Source organism: Spinacia oleracea, chromosome 4, assembly GCF_020520425.1.
Source record: "Spinacia oleracea cultivar Varoflay chromosome 4, BTI_SOV_V1, whole genome shotgun sequence".
Lineage (NCBI taxonomy): Eukaryota > Viridiplantae > Streptophyta > Magnoliopsida > Caryophyllales > Amaranthaceae > Spinacia > Spinacia oleracea.
The window spans coordinates 250,106-267,772 of record NC_079490.1 but is presented as its reverse complement, the minus strand read 5'-3'; the positions used below and the strand labels follow the sequence as shown (position 1 = coordinate 267,772).

At 39.3% G+C, this 17,667-nt stretch overlaps 2 protein-coding genes across 4 annotated transcripts in view; one reads left to right on the top strand and one right to left on the bottom strand.

The window, feature by feature from the left end:
- LOC110790440 (uncharacterized) overlaps positions 1–13,779 on the bottom strand; it is a 47,480-nt gene extending 33,701 nt beyond the window's left edge. Inside the window, exons 1-9 of one of the 3 annotated variants that reach the window (XR_008918622.1) lie at positions 13,444–13,779; positions 13,205–13,300; positions 13,060–13,129; positions 12,490–12,556; positions 12,306–12,373; positions 11,436–11,559; positions 10,991–11,172; positions 10,845–10,884; positions 10,582–10,649 (exon numbers count right to left, since the gene is read on the bottom strand). Coding sequence is in view for 2 of the 3 variants with exons in the window: in XM_021995223.2 (XP_021850915.1) it covers positions 10,582–10,649; positions 10,845–10,884; positions 11,436–11,559; positions 12,306–12,373; positions 12,490–12,556; positions 13,060–13,129; positions 13,205–13,300; positions 13,444–13,635 (725 nt within the window). In the remaining variant the exon portion in view is untranslated. Of the gene's footprint in view, positions 1–10,581; positions 10,650–10,844; positions 10,885–10,986; positions 11,173–11,435; positions 11,560–12,305; positions 12,374–12,489; positions 12,557–13,059; positions 13,130–13,204; positions 13,301–13,443 lie in introns of those variants that run through there. The other 2 variants (XM_021995223.2, XM_021995224.2) reach the window with 2 other exon arrangements.
- An 89-nt stretch (positions 13,780–13,868) lies between these two features.
- Positions 13,869–17,664, top strand: LOC110790438 (5'-adenylylsulfate reductase-like 7). The gene is made up of 4 exons (XM_021995221.2): positions 13,869–14,179; positions 15,678–15,859; positions 16,070–16,194; positions 16,872–17,664. The coding sequence occupies exons 1-4, from the start codon at positions 14,012–14,014 to the stop codon at positions 17,297–17,299; spliced, it is 903 nt and encodes a 300-aa protein (XP_021850913.1). The 5' UTR covers positions 13,869–14,011; the 3' UTR covers positions 17,300–17,664.
- The last annotated feature ends 3 nt before the right edge of the window (positions 17,665–17,667 follow it).

Sequence of the window (17,667 nt, the reverse complement as noted above, 5' to 3'; positions counted from 1 at the left end):
GCCCACCTATAATGCACACTTTTCGACCAAATTTGACCCGTTTTGTGGTTTTTTTTTAGATCTCCTCAAATTTTGGAGAATGTATAATATGGTCATATAATAAGGTTTGGTCAGAAAAAAACCAACTAATTGGTCCCTTAAGGCCCCGGAATTCCATTTATTTCACAACGCGCGTTTTTTCGAAGTCCCTTTAAATGACATTTAGGAGGCCGGGGAGATGCTGCTAAGCACCCAATATGACCCCTGGGGACCCAAAGGGTATGTGGGAAGCGCCCGGACCTCTAACGTTTCAAGTTTCTTAAAATGTAAAAATTAGCCAAAATCGCCCACCTATAATGCACACTTTTCGAGCAAATTTGACCCGTTTTGTGGTTTTTTTTTAGATCTTCTCAAATTTTGGATAATGTATAATATGGTCATATAATAAGGTTTGGTCGGGAAAAAACCAACTTATTGGTCCCTTAAGGCCCCGGAATTCCATTTATTTCACAACGCGCGTTTTTTCGAAGTCCCTTTAAATGCCATTTAGGAGCCCGGGGAGATGCTGCTAAGCACCCAATATGACCCTTGAGGACCCAAAGGGTATGTGGGAAGCGCCCGAACCTCTAACGTTTCAAGTTTCTTAAAATGTAAAAATTAGCAAAAATCGCCCACCTATAATGCACACTTTTCGACCAAATTTGACCCATTTTATGGGTTTTTTTTAGATTTCCTCAAATTTTGGGGAATGTATAATATGGTCATATAAAAAGGTTTGGTCGGGAAAAAATCAACTTATTGGACCCTTAAGGTCCCAGAATTCCATTTATTTCACAACGCGCGTTTTTTCGAAGTCCCTTTAAATGCCATTTAGGAGGCCGGGGAAATGTTGCTAAGCAACCAATATGACCCCTGGGACCCATATGGTATGTGGGAAGTGCCCGTACCTCTAACGTTTTAAGTTTCTTAAAATTTAAAAATTAGCCAAAATCACCCACCAATAATGCACACTTTTCGACCAAATTTGACCCGTTTTGTGGTTTTTTTTAGATCTCCTCGAATTTTGGAGAATGTATAATATGGTCATATAATAAGGTTTGGTCAGAAAAAACCAACTAATTGGTCCCTTAAAGCCCCAGAATTCCATTTATTTCACAACGCGCGTTTTTTCGAATTCCCTTTAAATGCCATTTAGGAGGCCGGGGAGATGTTGCTAAGCACCCAATATGACCCCTGGGGACCCAAAGGGTATATGGGAAGCGCCCGGACCTCTAACGTTTCAAGTTTCTTAAAATGTAAAAATTAGCCAAAATCGCCCACCTATAATGCACCCTTTTCGACCAAATTTGACCCGTTTTGTGGTTTTTTTTAGATCTTCTCAAATTTTGGATAATGTATAATATAGTCATATAATAAGGTTTGGTCGGGAAAAAACCAACTTATTCGTCCTTTAAGGCCCCGGAATTCCATTTATTTCACAACGCGCGTTTTTTCGAAGTCCCTTTAAATGCCATTTAGGAGGCCGGGGAGATGCTGATAAGCACCCAATATGACCCCTGGGGACCCAAAGGGTATGTGGGAAGCGCCCGAACCTCTAACGATTCAAGTTTCTTAAAATGTAAAAATTAGCCAAAATCGCCCACCTATAATGCACACTTTTCGACCAAATTTGACCCGTTTTATGGTTTTTTTTAGATTTCCTCAAATTTTGGGGATTGTATAATATGGTCATATAAAAAGGTTTGGTCGGGAAAAAACCAACTTATTGGACCCTTAAGGTCCCGGAATTCCATTTATTTCACAACGCGCGTTTTTTCGAAGTCCCTTTAAATGCCATTTAGGAGGCCGGAGAAATGTTGCTAAGCACCCATATGACCCCTGAGACCAATAGGGTATGTGGGAAGTGCCCGGACCTCTAACGTTTCAAGTTTCTTAAAATTTAAAAATTAGCCAAAATCACCCACCTATAATGCACACTTTTCGACCAAATTTGACCCGTTTTGTGGTTTTTTTTTAGATCTCCTCAAATTTTGGAGAATGTATAATATGGTCATATAATAAGGTTTGGTCAGAAAAAAACCAACTAATTGGTCCCTTAATGCCCCGGAATTCCATTTATTTCACAACGCGCGTTTTTCCGAAGTCCATTTAAATGACATTTAGGAGGCTGGGGAGATGCTGCTAAGCACCCAATATGACCCCTGGGGACCCAAAGGGTATGAGGGAAGCGCCCGAACCTCTAACGTTTCAAGTTTCTTAAAACTTAAAAATTAGCCAAAATCGCCCACCTATAATGAACACTTTTCGACCAAATTTGACCCGTTTTGTGATTTTTTTTTTAGATCTCATAAAATTTTGGGGAATGTATAATATGGTCATATAATAAGGTTTGGTCGGGAAAAAATAAACTTATTGGTCCCTTAAGGCCCCGGAATTCCATTTATTTCACAACGCGCGTTTTTTCGAAGTCCCTTTAAATGCCATTTAGGAGGCCGGGGAAATGTTGCTAAGCACCCAATATGACCCCTAGGACCCATAGGGTATGTGGGAAGTGCCCGGACCTCTAAAGTTTCAAGTTTCTTAAAATTTAAAAATTAGCCAAAATCACCCACCTATAATGCACACTTTTCGACCAAATTTGACCCGTTTTGTGGTTTTTTTTAGATCTCCTCAAATTTTGGGGAATGTATAATATGGTCATATAATAAGGTTTGGTCGGAAAAAAAAACCAACTAATTGGTCCCTTAAAGTCCCGGAATTCCATTTATTTCACAACGCGCGTTTTTTCGAAGTCCCTTTAAATGCCATTTAGGAGGCTGGGGAGATGTTGCTAAGCACCCAATATGACCCCTGGGGACCGAAAGGGTATGTGGGAAGCGCCCGGACCTCTAACATTTCAAGTTTCTTAAAATGTAAAAATTAGCCAAAATCGCCCACCTATAATGCAACTTTTTGACCAAATTTGACCCGTTTTGTGGTTTTTTTTTAGATCTCCTCAAATTTTGGGGAATGTATAATATGGTCATATAATAAGGTTTGGTCGGAAAAAAACCAACTTATTGGACCCTTAAGGTCCCGGAATTCCATTTATTTCACGACGCGCGTTTTTTCGAAGTCCCTTTAAATGCCATTTAGGAGGCCGGGGAAATGTTGCTAAGCACCCAATATGACCCCTAGGAACCATAGGGTATGTGGGAAGTGCCCGGACCTCTAAAGTTTCAAGTTTCTTAAAATTTAAAAATTAGCCAAAATCACCCACCTATAATGCACACTTTTCGACCAAATTTGACCCGTTTTGTGATTTTTTTTTTAGATCTCCTCAAATTTTGGGGAATGTATAATATGGTCATATAATAAGGTTTGGTCGGAAAAAAAACCAACTAATTGGTCCCTTAAGGTCCCGGAATTCCATTTATTTCACAACGCGCGTTTTTTCGAAGTCCCTTTAAATGCCATTTAGGAGGCTGGGGAGATGCTGCTAAGCATCCCAATATGACCCCTGGGGACCCAAAGGGTATGTGGGAAGTGCCCGGACCTCTAACGTTTCAAGTTTCTTAAAATTTAAAATTTAGCCAAAATCACCCACCTATAATGCACACTTTTCGACCAAATTTGACCCGTTTTGTGGTTTTTTTTTAGATCTCCTCAAATTTTGGAGAATGTATAATATGGTCATATAATAAGGTTTGGTCAGAAAAAAACCAACTAATTGGTCCCTTAATGCCCCGGAATTCCATTTATTTCACAACGCGCGTTTTTCCGAAGTCCATTTAAATGACATTTAGGAGGCTGGGGAGATGCTGCTAAGCACCCAATATGACCCCTGGGGACCCAAAGGGTATGAGGGAAGCGCCCGAACCTCTAACGTTTCAAGTTTCTTAAAACTTAAAAATTAGCCAAAATCGCCCACCTATAATGAACACTTTTCGACCAAATTTGACCCGTTTTGTGATTTTTTTTTTTAGATCTCATAAAATTTTGGGGAATGTATAATATGGTCATATAATAAGGTTTGGTCGGGAAAAAATAAACTTATTGGTCCTTAAGGCCCCGGAATTCCATTTATTTCACAACGCGCGTTTTTTCGAAGTCCCTTTAAATGCCATTTAGGAGGCCGGGGAAATGTTGTTAAGCACCCAATATGACCCCTAGGACCCATAGGGTATGTGGGAAGTGCCCGGACCTCTAAAGTTTCAAGTTTCTTAAAATTTAAAAATTAGCCAAAATCACCCACCTATAATGCACACTTTTCGACCAAATTTGACCCGTTTTGTGGTTTTTTTTAGATCTCCTCAAATTTTGGGGAATGTATAATATGGTCATATAATAAGGTTTGGTCGGAAAAAAAACCAACTAATTGGTCCCTTAAAGTCCCGGAATTCCATTTATTTCACAACGCGCGTTTTTTCGAAGTCCCTTTAAATGCCATTTAGGAGGCTGGGGAGATGCTGCTAAGCACCCAATATGACCCCTGGGGACCGAAAGGGTATGTGGGAAGCGCCCGGACCTCTAACATTTCAAGTTTCTTAAAATGTAAAAATTAGCCAAAATCGCCCACCTATAATGCACACTTTTCGACCAAATTTGACCCGTTTTGTGGGTTTTTTTTAGATCTCCTCAAATTTTGGGAAATGTATAATATGGTCATATAATAAGGTTTGGTCGGAAAAAAAACCAACTAACTGGTCCCTTAAGGTCCCGGAATTCCATTTATTTCACAACGCGCGTTTTTTCGAAGTCCCTTTAAATGCCATTTAGGAGGCTGGGGAGATGCTGCTAAGCACCCAATATGACCCCTGGGGACCCAAAGGGTATGTGGGAAGCGCCCGAACCTCTAACGTTTCAAGTTTCTTAAAATGTAAAAATTAGCAAAAATCGCCCACCTATGCACACTTTTCGACCAAATTTGACCCGTTTTGTGGTTTTTTTTTAGATCTCCTCAAATTTTGGAGAATGTATAATATGGTCATATAATAAGGTTTGGTCAGAAAAAAACCAACTAATTGGTCCCTTAAGGCCCCGGAATTCCATTTATTTCACAACGCGCGTTTTTTCGAAGTCCCTTTAAATGACATTTAGGAGGCCGGGGAGATGCTGCTAAGCACCCAATATGACCCCTGGGGACCCAAAGGGTATGTGGGAAGCGCCCGGACCTCTAACGTTTCAAGTTTCTTAAAATGTAAAAATTAGCCAAAATCGCCCACCTATAATGCACACTTTTCGAGCAAATTTGACCCGTTTTGTGGTTTTTTTTTAGATCTTCTCAAATTTTGGATAATGTATAATATGGTCATATAATAAGGTTTGGTCGGGAAAAAACCAACTTATTGGTCCCTTAAGGCCCCGGAATTCCATTTATTTCACAACGCGCGTTTTTTCGAAGTCCCTTTAAATGCCATTTAGGAGCCCGGGGAGATGCTGCTAAGCACCCAATATGACCCTTGGGGACCCAAAGGGTATGTGGGAAGCGCCCGAACCTCTAACGTTTCAAGTTTCTTAAAATGTAAAAATTAGCAAAAATCGCCCACCTATAATGCACACTTTTCGACCAAATTTGACCCGTTTTATGGGTTTTTTTTAGATTTCCTCAAATTTTGGGGAATGTATAATATGGTCATATAAAAAGGTTTGGTCGGGAAAAAACCAACTTATTGGACCCTTAAGGTCCCGGAATTCCATTTATTTCACAACGCGCGTTTTTTCGAAGTCCCTTTAAATGCCATTTAGGAGGCCGGGGAAATGTTGCTAAGCACCCAATATGACCCCTGGGACCCATAGGGTATGTGGGAAGTGCCCGGACCTCTAACGTTTTAAGTTTCTTAAAATTTAAAAATTAGCCAAAATCACCCACCAATAATGCACACTTTTCGACCAAATTTGACCCGTTTTGTGGTTTTTTTTAGATCTCCTCGAATTTTGGAGAATGTATAATATGGTCATATAATAAGGTTTGGTCAGAAAAAAACCAACTAATTGGTCCCTTAAGACCCCGGAATTCCATTTATTTCACAACGCGCGTTTTTTCGAATTCCCTTTAAATGCCATTTAGGAGGCCGGGGAGATGTTGCTAAGCACCCAATATGACCCCTGGGGACCCAAAGGGTATGTGGGAAGCGCCCGGACCTCTAACGTTTCAAGTTTCTTAAAATGTAAAAATTAGCCAAAATCGCCCACCTATAATGCACCATTTTCGACCAAATTTGACCCGTTTTGTGGTTTTTTTTTAGATCTTCTCAAATTTTGGATAATGTATAATATGGTCATATAATAAGGTTTGGTCGGGAAAAAACCAACTTATTCGTCCCTTAAGGCCCCGGAATTCCATTTATTTCACAACGCGCGTTTTTTCGAAGTCCCTTTAAATGCCATTTAGGAGGCCGGGGAGATGCTGCTAAGCACCCAATATGACCCCTGGGGACCCAAAGGGTATGTGGGAAGCGCCCGAACCTCTAACGATTCAAGTTTCTTAAAATGTAAAAATTAGCCAAAATCGCCCACCTATAATGCACACTTTTCGACCAAATTTGACCCGTTTTATGGTTTTTTTTAGATCTCCTCAAATTTTGGGGATTGTATAATATGGTCATATAAAAAGGTTTGGTCGGAAAAAACCAACTTATTGGACCCTTAAGGTCCCGGAATTCCATTTATTTCACAACGCGCGTTTTTTCGAAGTCCCTTCAAATGCCATTTAGGAGGCCGGGGAAATGTTGCTAAGCACCCAATATGACCCCTAGGACCCATAGGGTATGTGGGAAGTGCCCGGACCTCTAAAGTTTCAAGTTTCTTAAAATTTAAAAATTAGCCAAAATCACCCACCTATAATGCACACTTTTCGACCAAATTTGACCCGTTTTGTGGTTTTTTTTAGATCTCCTCAAATTTTGGGGAATGTATAATATGGTCATATAATAAGGTTTGGTCGGAAAAAAAAACCAACTAATTGGTCCCTTAAGGTCCCGGAATTCCATTTATTTCACAACGCGCGTTTTTTCGAAGTCCCTTTAAATGCCATTTAGGAGGCTGGGGAGATGCTGCTAAGCACCCAATATGACCCCTGGGGACCCAAAGGGTATGTGGGAAGCGCCCGGACCTCTAACATTTCAAGCTTCTTAAAATGTAAAAATTAGCCAAAATCGCCCACCTATAATGCACACTTTTCGACCAAATTTGACCCGTTTTGTGGTTTTTTTTTAGATCTCCTCAAATTTTGGGGAATGTATAATATGGTCATATAATAAGGTTTGGTCGGAAAAAAACCAACTTATTGGACCCTTAAGGTCCCGGAATTCCATTTATTTCACGACGCGCGTTTTTTCGAAGTCCCTTTAAATGCCATTTAGGAGGCCGGGGAAATGTTGCTAAGCACCCAATATGACCCCTAGGACCCATAGGGTATGTGGGAAGTGCCCGGACCTCTAAAGTTTCAAGTTTCTTAAAATTTAAAAATTAGCCAAAATCACCCACCTATAATGCACACTTTTCGACCAAATTTGACCCGTTTTGTGATTTTTTTTTTAGATCTCCTCAAATTTTGGGGAATGTATAATATGGTCATATAATAAGGTTTGGTCGGAAAAAAAACCAACTAATTGGTCCCTTAAGGTCCCGGAATTCCATTTATTTCACAACGCGCGTTTTTTCGAAGTCCCTTTAAATGCCATTTAGGAGGCTGGGGAGATGCTGCTAAGCATCCCAATATGACCCCTGGGGACCCAAAGGGTATGTGGGAAGCGCCCGGACCTCTAACATTTCAAGTTTCTTAAAATGTAAAAATTAGCCAAAATCGCCCACCTATAATGCACACTTTTCGACCAAATTTGACCCGTTTTGTGGGTTTTTTTTAGATCTCCTCAAATTTTGGGGAATGTATAATATGGTCATATAATAAGGTTTGGTCGGAAAAAAATCAACTAATTGGTCCCTTAAGGCCCCGGAATTCCATTTATTTCACAACGCGCGTTTTTTCGAATTCCCTTTAAATGCCATTTAGGAGGCCGGGGAGATGCTACTAAGCACCCAATATGACCCCTGGGGACCCAAAGGGTATGTGGGAAGCGCCCGAACCTCTAACGTTTCAAGTTTCTTAAAATGTAAAAATTAGTCAAAATCGCCCACCTATAATGCACACTTTTTGACCAAATTTGACCCACTTGGTGGATTTTTTTTGGATCTCCTCAAATTTTGGGGAATGTTTAATATGGCCATATAACAAGGTTTGGTCGAAAAAAAAACCAACTTATTGGTCCTTTAAGGCCCCGAAATGCCACTTATTGCAACGACGGTTTTTCAAAAGTCCCTTTAAATGCCATTTAGGAGGCCTAGGAGATGCTTCTAAGCACCCAATAAGACCCCCGGGGACCCATGGGGTATGTGGGAACTGGGAAGCGCCTGGACCTCTAACGTTTCCCGTTTCCTAAAATGTAAAAATTTGCCAAAATCACCCACCTAATGCACACTTTTTGACCAAATTTGACCCATTTGGTGGATTTTTTTTGGATCTCCTCAAATTTTGGGGAATGTTTAATATGGTCATATAACAAGGTTTAGTCGGAAAAAAAACCAACTTATTGATCCCTTAAGGCCCCGGAATGCCATTTATTCCGCAACGCGCGTTTTATCAAAAGTCCCTTTAAATGCCGTTTAGGAGGCCTAGGAGATGCTTCTAAGCACCAGATATGACCCCCGGGGTATGTGGGAAGCGCCCGGACCTCTAAGTTTCCCGTTTCCTAAAATGTAAAAATTTGCCAAAATCCCCCACATAGTGCACACTTTTTGACCAAATTTGACCCACTTGGTGGATTTTTTTTGGATCTCCTCAAATTTTGGGGAATGTTTAATATGGCCATATAACAAGGTTTGGTCGAAAAAAAAACCAACTTATTGGTCCTTTAAGGCCCCGAAATGCCACTTATTCTGCAACGGCGGTTTTTCAAAAGTCCCTTTAAATGCCATTTAGGAGGCCTAGGAGATGCTTCTAAGCACCCAATAAGACCCCCGGGGACCCATGGGGTATGTGGGAACTGGGAAGCGCCTGGACCTCTAACGTTTCCCGTTTCCTAAAATGTAAAAATTTGCCAAAATCCCCCACCTAATGCACACTTTTTGACCAAATTTGACCCATTTGGTGGATTTTTTTTGGATCTCCTCAAATTTTGGGGAATGTTTAATATGGTCATATAACAAGGTTTAGTCGGAAAAAAAACCAACTTATTGATCCCTTAAGGCCCCGGAATGCCATTTATTCCGCAACGCGCGTTTTTTCAAAAGTCCCTTTAAATGCCATTTAGGAGGCCTAGGAGATGCTTCTAAGCACCCAATATGACCCTCGGGGAGTCAGGGACCCATGGAGTATGTGGGAAGTTCCCGCACCTCTAACGTTTCCCGTTTCCTAAAATGTAAAAATTTGCCAAAATCCCCCATCTAATGCACATTTTTTGACCAAATTTGACCCACTTGGTGGGTTCTTTTTGGATCTCCTCAAATTTTGGGGAATGTTTAATATGGTCAAATAACAAGGTTTGGTCGGAAAAAAAACCAACTTATTCCCTTAAGGCCCGGAATGCCATTTATTCCGCAACGCGCGTTTGTTCAAAAGTCCCTTTAAATGTCATTTAGGAGGTCTAGGAGATGTTTCTAAGCACCCAATATGAAACCCTCTGGGACCCATGGGGTATGTGGGAAGCGCCTAGACCTCTAACGTTTCCCGTTTCCCATTTCAAAGGTGCACAATTTCAGCAGTCAAGTGGTGCAGATATGAATCAACTGATTATGCACACAACAACTAAGGCCTATTGATTAAATAGTGCCTCCTAAAGTTCTAATACACAGAGGCACACTTATTCCACAACAGCAAGTACGGCAGCAAGTAACTACGGCGTTTCTTTCTTCTCTTAATAAGTTGTCTAGGTTTCAATGACAAGCCCCTCCTAAAAACTAGTGGTCATTCAATAGGATGTAGAAAGTTGAAAGCTGTTGAGAACTATCTGGTAAAAATTGCACTTTCAGAAAGTTGCTGTTCTTGGGAAGTGCCCAAACTCTTTGGCTGACTGTAAGAAGATCTACTTCCATATTTCTTAGAAAGTAGAACTCATTGCATTTATGTCAAACAAATAAACAAGGAGTCTGCCACTAAAAAGAAAACAACACTCGGATCCATATGAGCACAGCAATAGTGCCGACATATAAAGTACACAAAGAATCTTGCAGCTATATTGCTCTCAGATTTGAATAGCGATAAGCAAAGCAACTGCGATGGAATAGTCAGATAATACTCTCTGTGGCCTATGTATATGATGTTTCTAATTTGAGATCAACTAAATCTTTTACATATAAGTTTGATCACTTAATGTATAATTTCTCTACCATTTTACCTACAGTGCGCGTAAGAGAATTTTATACCCGTATCACCGTATGGACATATATTTTAATTTAGAATACAAGCCTTTGTCAATTCAACGTTTACAACATGTCTAGGACAGAGGGAGAACAACAAGAACCTAGCACCTAAAAATACCATCTCTTTAGATAAGCATGGCAAATGAAATGGCATGATCTATGAATGCAAAGGAAAAATTGAGGCAAGTGATAATGATATGTCACCTTGTGAGATATGAATCATCTGCTGTACTGACGACAATTTCATCACCAGTTACAATGAATGGAGGTGCCTGGATTCACAAAATCACAGAAATAGTTCCTTCAACATTTAGTTTAAAGAGAGAAAGTAAAATGTGCATCAGATGCAAGCCTATATGAAACTGTGATCAAGTGGTAACACAAGCACCCAAAAGTGGCCACAAAAAAGTCACTTGAACTACAGCATAAGCCTAATCTAAGAAGATAAAAAATATTTAGTTACTCACAAGAACTGTCAGCCCATTATCCAGCAAAACCTTTTTATACCTGCAAAAGAGCAACCCAAGAAGGAAGAACGGTTGAGTCTACAAAGAGTATCTGAAAGGTTTTTGAACTTTTGGAAGCAACATATACAGAACATTAAAAAACATACCCTCTACTATCATTGAAATACAATTATTGAGCCGTGATCTATGCACTAGAGTGTACTATACTAGAAAGATAAACACGCAGCAACAATTTCCCCACAGTTGCAACTCATCATCAAATGCAGAATTTCAGAATATCAAAATTAAAGCACCAACTGACCAACACCCATCTCTTGTAAGAAATCATCTACAGAAAAGGTAAACACTGCATCAACCTCATAACTCTAGAATATAAATGTCAACCTATAATTGCACAAGGAGAAAAGCAGAGGGGAAAAAAACAAAGTCAACTTCTTTCTTGAAAATTTTATACCCTCTATGCAAATTAATCAAACAGACGAACATGAATTACAAAAGTCTTGATGTAAAACAAAAGAAACAAGGCAAAAAATGAGCATAAAACTTTTTGGGAAGCACAGAAAAAAGATGTCAAGATCAGTAGAAGCATACTGAGGATTCACGGAGAGGCCCTTCATGGGAGCTTGTGCTTCAACAACAGTGCAGGTAACACGATAAGGTACTGTTGTAGACATTGGTCTCCCATCATAATACTGCACTTTAACAGTCATATCATCTGCATCAGCATTGGAATATGTCATGGATTAGTGGAATAATGGCTCGCTTTGCAGTCCAGTTATGATATTAAAATAATGAGTTATGTTCTTTTACAGTTGACGTGAGAGATTTTATTTGGAGATTAGAATCATTACAGACGAGAGAGGTAACATCTACCATAATATTCTTCCTCCAAAATCAGCATATAGCTAGTATCAGATGCCTACTCCTCATGCTTACATAAAGCCCTCTTACTTTCCCAAGGTCACTAAATATCTTCCTCTGTCCGTCCACCACTATCTTTTTTTTAAGATTGAAATCATAAAAACAAAATGTCTGGTAATTCTGGGACAGAGCACATAACTTTAAACACTTCCACTAGACAATAACGATCTAGGTTTTCCTTATTTCTGTTGCACGAACTCCTTTTGTCTCTGCTCTCTAGCACTTGATTACTAGATAGTTATCCATCTCTACAGGCTAAATCTGAAGAGGATGGAGTAACTGGTGAAGCTTATGGCCCTAGATTTGTTTCAGAATTCAGATACTTTTAGTGGGATCTGAAAGTATAACTTCTTAACATATCTAAAACAGATGCCAGGGAGAGCTCATTTTAGCATATGCACACAAGTTATCATAGTTCACTAATTTTGTTTGCTACAAGTTTGCTAATTCGAAATAAGTCACCATTGCAAATGCTATCAAAAAATTCAACAAGCAATGAGAAGGAATGCTCAAGATAAAAGAAATCAGATGGAGAAAAACCTTTTAGGTAGACAGCAGATTTTCCAAACAATTCTTTTGGCACTTCTAACTGTTCAAATGTTTCAGGGCTGATAAAATACGACAGACCAAGGTTAGGGACATTCAATTTTTTTTATAGTAAAACAGTTACATGTACAATAACTGTTAGGTGTAACCATAAAGCCCCAAAAAGAAAATGACTCACTCTGTTAACACTACCATATCTCCTTCTGCATATAAGTATTGGAAAGTCTTCTCTTCAACATATACCCCTGCAGAAGACGCAATTTATAACTGTTTTCTAGCTAAAGAGATACACTAAATCCTAAATTTGCAAAAATAAACCGAACACATAACGATATTATAAAAAGAATGAAAGAAAAATAAGATCAACAAGAGTGAATAAGAATTGTAGGCATGTGACGCACAGCTACGAAAAAACAGGGTTGCAAGAAAAGAGTTTTGGGTACAAAGAAGTCTCAATTCTCAACCATGCTTGGTTTCAGCATAAGAATATATGTTGGGAACTTGGGACTCAGTTGCTACATAGATTTAAATGATAAATAGAGTGAGAAATTAACATCTTGTCCTAGGTTTTTTTCCAAAGAAGCATCTCATAAATAAATGGCAATATCAACAAATGTAAACAAGAAGTTTCAATCCAAGAATACAACTTTTACAGGAAAAAATGTAGATGGTTTGTTTGAGAAAAGAGCTACTACAGGCCAGCTGCTAGTAGATTGAATTAAGCAAATTTGAGAGTTGAGAAGCTTACTTTCAATAGCTTCATCCGTACGAAATCTTTCAGTGACTTTGTTTCCACTATCAACATCTCGAAGCTCGATCTGATACATATATAAGTGAAGTTAATAACTTTTGAGAAAAATGGAGAAAGTTGGTATTGAGAATGGAAAACAAACCTGAATTGATGCTCCTCCCCTTCCATGTTGAGTGTGTTGTGCTTTTAGAACCTGATAAATGCGGCCCTTTCTTTGGACAATCTGCCCAGTTCTGACCTGCACCCAACATTAACATTTAACAACAACAACAACAACAACAACAACAACAACAACAACAACAACAACAACAACAACAAAGGGTGAATCATAAGCTAAAATGGCACCCCCCAATACAATTGCAGTAAGAAGAAGAAAGGAACCTCAGAGCCGAGAACTTTGACACCACGACGCTGTGATAGGGACCAAGGGGGCGAAGTGGCAAATGATGAATTGACAAATGGTGTAGTTGTAATTAGGGTTCGTTTAAAGATTGTAAATTTATTAGCAGCAACCATGTTATTGATGATGCAATTACAAGGGTGAAGCAGGCTTCTCAGTCTCAAAAACCCCATATTTCTGATCTCCTCTTACTTCTCTCTAAGCTTTTCTGTCTGTTTTAGGCTTTTCCCACCGCCGACTCAGGGTTGTCGTTGTCGCCGACTTCCGCGCACCACCATTTCTCATTTCTTTCTTTTTTATCTATTGCAATTTGGTCGGGGGTATTTTTGTCCCTTCAGAAAATATAAAAGCAAAATTCCCACGGTTTAGAAGAATCCATATTAATATTGGGTATTTTAGTCAGGCTGTCACCGGTGTCATTCTACGGCGTTTTGTTGGTGGTTTGGGGGGAGGAAGGAAACCGACAGAAGCAGTGCTCCTCAATCCTCAATCCTTAATCCTCAATCCTCAATCCTCGAACACCAGACTCTTGTTGATTATATCTTATTGATGATGACGACCACGATTCTCATGATGATGATGCTGCTGCTGTTCTGTTTGGTGATGCCTTCCTTGACCTCTTCTTTGCCGTTGACATGTAATCCTCCACCAAATACCTTCCTCCACCATCTTCACCGTCGTTGTCCTCCCCAGATCCCATCGTCCACCTCTATCCAGGTTTCTCCTTTTTTCTCTTTAATTTATGCTTTACGCCTTTTAATTTAACTCATAGCTCATCAATTACTCCACTTTTCATGTCCTTAAGTTCTTTCTACAAATTCAGCTTGTTTTATTGTTTTTTGTAATGTTGTTTGCGATTGTTTTTGGGAGAATTAGTTTCATGCTTAGAATCAAGGGATTCAATTAATGAGTAATTGCAATTATCAATATGGGGTTAAGCTAAATCATTCATGTGTGGAACTGTCAAGGAGAGGGGAAGTGATTCATCAATCATTAATTCATCATTGTGATAATCCCCTCTTTTTGGTGATTGCACACTCAAATCTTATTAGCTTTATTTCATCACCACCTGCTTGTGTTTATCACCACCTTCTTGTGTGGGGTGCATCAAGTTTTGTTCTAATCTTGTAACACTAGACATTGCAAATTCAGCTGGACTACGCTTCACTCACTTTCTGTCTCCGTTCTCCGTTCAATCGCAAGATTCTACCCTCTTCTGCCAATTGAAAGCTTCGTAAAGTGTACCGTGAAGCGAATCGTGCAGCTATACGATACACGAACATTAAAATATGATTTTAATGGATTGGTCATGCTTTTGTTGTACGGAGTATACGATACACGAACATTAGCATTAAAACTTTTCTATGCTGGCCCATGAAGCTCCCTTAGTTTCACAAAGAAGTTTTGAGCTTGAAGTGCTCAAATTAAACACATGAAAGTTAGTGATAGATTTATGATGGTATAGTAGTATACCATGGAGAAATAGTAGGAGCATCAATTTGTTCCTTAACCAAGGAATTTGGAAAGAAATTGCCCGATAGCTTGCCTTATCGAGTTCATGGTCCTAGCTTCCACAGATGGTGGGATAACAACAAGCATCCAGCTTCACCACCTATTGTCAGTTGCATGTAGCTCTAGCTTCTATTCCTGATATTTCATTGCAGGACACTCATTTAGTTTGTTGAAGTCAAACATTATATAGGACAACAGTTGAACCATAAACCTCTGTTACTTTTCTCTTTATATCTGCTTCAAGACACTGGATGACCTCTGTCCCTCTGTCGAGGCAGAACAAGGGATCCACCAACACGCATACTGTAACATTCTTGTGATTAAACAATAATATCAAATGCAACTCATCAGTAAAGTGCCTCAATGCCCTAATTAACATGTTAGTTTTTCAAGATATTGGTTGCACCTCTGCTGTTGTGATTCACCTGTGAATCCAAATTTCGATGTTCAACACATTGCTTTCTAGGTGAAAGTGTGCAAAAAAAGTACAGATTATGTGTGTGGGTGGGGTGAGGGGGGAGGTGGGAGGTGGGAATCCTGATTTTACAACAATGTATAGTACCAGAACCTGAAACTTTTTTCTGTCCAAACTCATTAATATATAAGTTAAACCTCCCTCCTGTTCGGATCTCTATTTCTGTATTCGCATGTTGGTTTCAGATGGAAATACTAGACTTTACCTGATTCCCCACATTTTTTGCAGGTGGATGGCGAATTCCTCGAACAAGTTTTAAGATCTATACATAAGGATGTATATACCGCTGTTCTCTTTTACGACTCTAGGTCTCCGTTTTCAAGTAGCATGAGATCTAAATTTGATATTCTGAGTTCCATGTTCCCACAAGTTGGCCACATAGCAGTTGAACAATCAATGGTCATGCCAAGGTGAGACTTTGCTTCACATGACTGATCCTTGTTTTTTAATTTTGAGTAGTTATCTTGTTTTCATATTTGTTGGTGGTCTCCTCTCTGCTGAATCAGGCCAATCTTTAAGTTAAACAGCTTGGGAAAGAAGAGCTGGTTTCTTTAACATACACTATATTTTCCCATGTGCATGCAAAATATGCTTATTTGCTATATGTCTGAAATTTTCAGCTTATACTCAAGATTTGGGGTCCACGGTTTACCTGCACTCTTCATTGTGAACCAAGCTGCACGGATACGCTATTATGGCCCGAAAGAGCTTCATTCCCTGGCACACTTTTACAAGAGAAATACTGGTACTGGCATACTGCAAGCTTATGATCTGTGTATTGCCTTCATGATCCAAAATGAGAATTGTTGGAACTGCACACACATTTTAAGAAAGTATCTAAATTTGGAATGCTACTTCCAATCACCCATACGCCCTAACTAAACACAATTAAATCTAAAGTGATACTGATTTTGCACCCATTTAATGGTGTTTAGTTAAGGCGTATGGGTGATTGGAAGTAGCATTCCAACTTTTGCACTGAAAATCTAAAACGATACTGATTTTGAATCAAACCAAGTATGCTAAAACTTAATTCTGCTAGCTTTTTCCATATCTGAGAGACCAAGCAATAGTGTTCATTTATATGTTTATACTTTTGTGACTAGCTTCACCAAATTGTAATATCTTTGCAGCCTTTGTATAAAAAAAACTAGGAAATATCTGGTGCTTAGTAGTACGCTCTTGTTTGATAAATTTATTTTCTTGTCTCTGTGTTAGTAGTTTTAGAGTCTTTCTGGAGGTGTAAGTGGTTTTGTATTTTGTGGTTGTGTCCAGATTTCCTTTTCCTTTTCCTTTTGTTGGGTTGGCCTCCATTTACTTATTGGGTATCTATTTTCCTACAATTTGTGAAACCTTCTTCTTTGAGCTTTGTCGCTCACTTCATGTCTTAACTGTTTCTTGACTTTTCTTCTATGTGATTAGGAGTTGACCCTTCAGAGTACCATGCCCATAATGATGCCTCTGACATAATCAATGGTGAGATATTATCTGAACCATGGTATTGGTTATCATGGAGAGAGATGATGGTGAAAGAACCATATTTGGTTTTCGCAATTCTATTCCTGGTGTTGCGGGGGTTCCTCTATATTTCTCCGGAAATCTGGCCTCGTGTTACAGCTTTATGGGTATTGTGCAAGCACCAATTAAATTTGAGGATTTTGGGAGATTCGAACCCGTTGTTGGACCGTGCTTCTCACGTAATGGATGTTAAGAGAGCATGGAGTAAGCTGAAACTATGTAAGATTAGAAATTTTCAGAAAGGGGCCAGAAGTGCGCGTGTTTGGGCCTCTTCTTTGGCTTCTGTTTCCTTGGGTGAATCATCGATGCAATCATCGTCAATTGAGACTTAAATTGTTCTGCGGGCCTTGGATGCTCCGAAGTGTGTTTACTTGTTGTTGGCTGTTCTTCCATAGTTTCTGAAGTCATGGCCGAAGCTATAATAGTTGGAGGCTGATATTCTATCGATTATAGTTAAACTGATCTTGTATAGTTTATACATTTCTCAATTACCCTTTTGCCCTTTTCTTTTTATTTTTATTTTATCTGGGGGTTTTGTAAATTAGTTTTTTTTACTGTTCGCTGTCGAGCCATTGGCCATAGATAGAGCTCCTTAGTTTAGCAATCCTCTGATTTATCTCTATTATTACTAGGGACTTGCCTTACATAGTTGAACATACAAGCTGGAAATGGGGAAGCAAAGACTGTTTTTGGGTCATTT

Excerpts from the sequence above, each read along its gene's own strand:
- LOC110790438 (XM_021995221.2), top strand. The coding sequence starts at position 14,012 with ATGATGACGACCACGATTCTCATGATGATGATGCTGCTGCTGTTCTGT. Across the intron at positions 14,180-15,677 it reads CATCGTCCACCTCTATCCAG|GTGGATGGCGAATTCCTCGA; the intron begins GTTTCTCCTTTT and ends CATTTTTTGCAG. Across the intron at positions 16,195-16,871 it reads CTTTTACAAGAGAAATACTG|GAGTTGACCCTTCAGAGTAC; the intron begins GTACTGGCATAC and ends CTATGTGATTAG.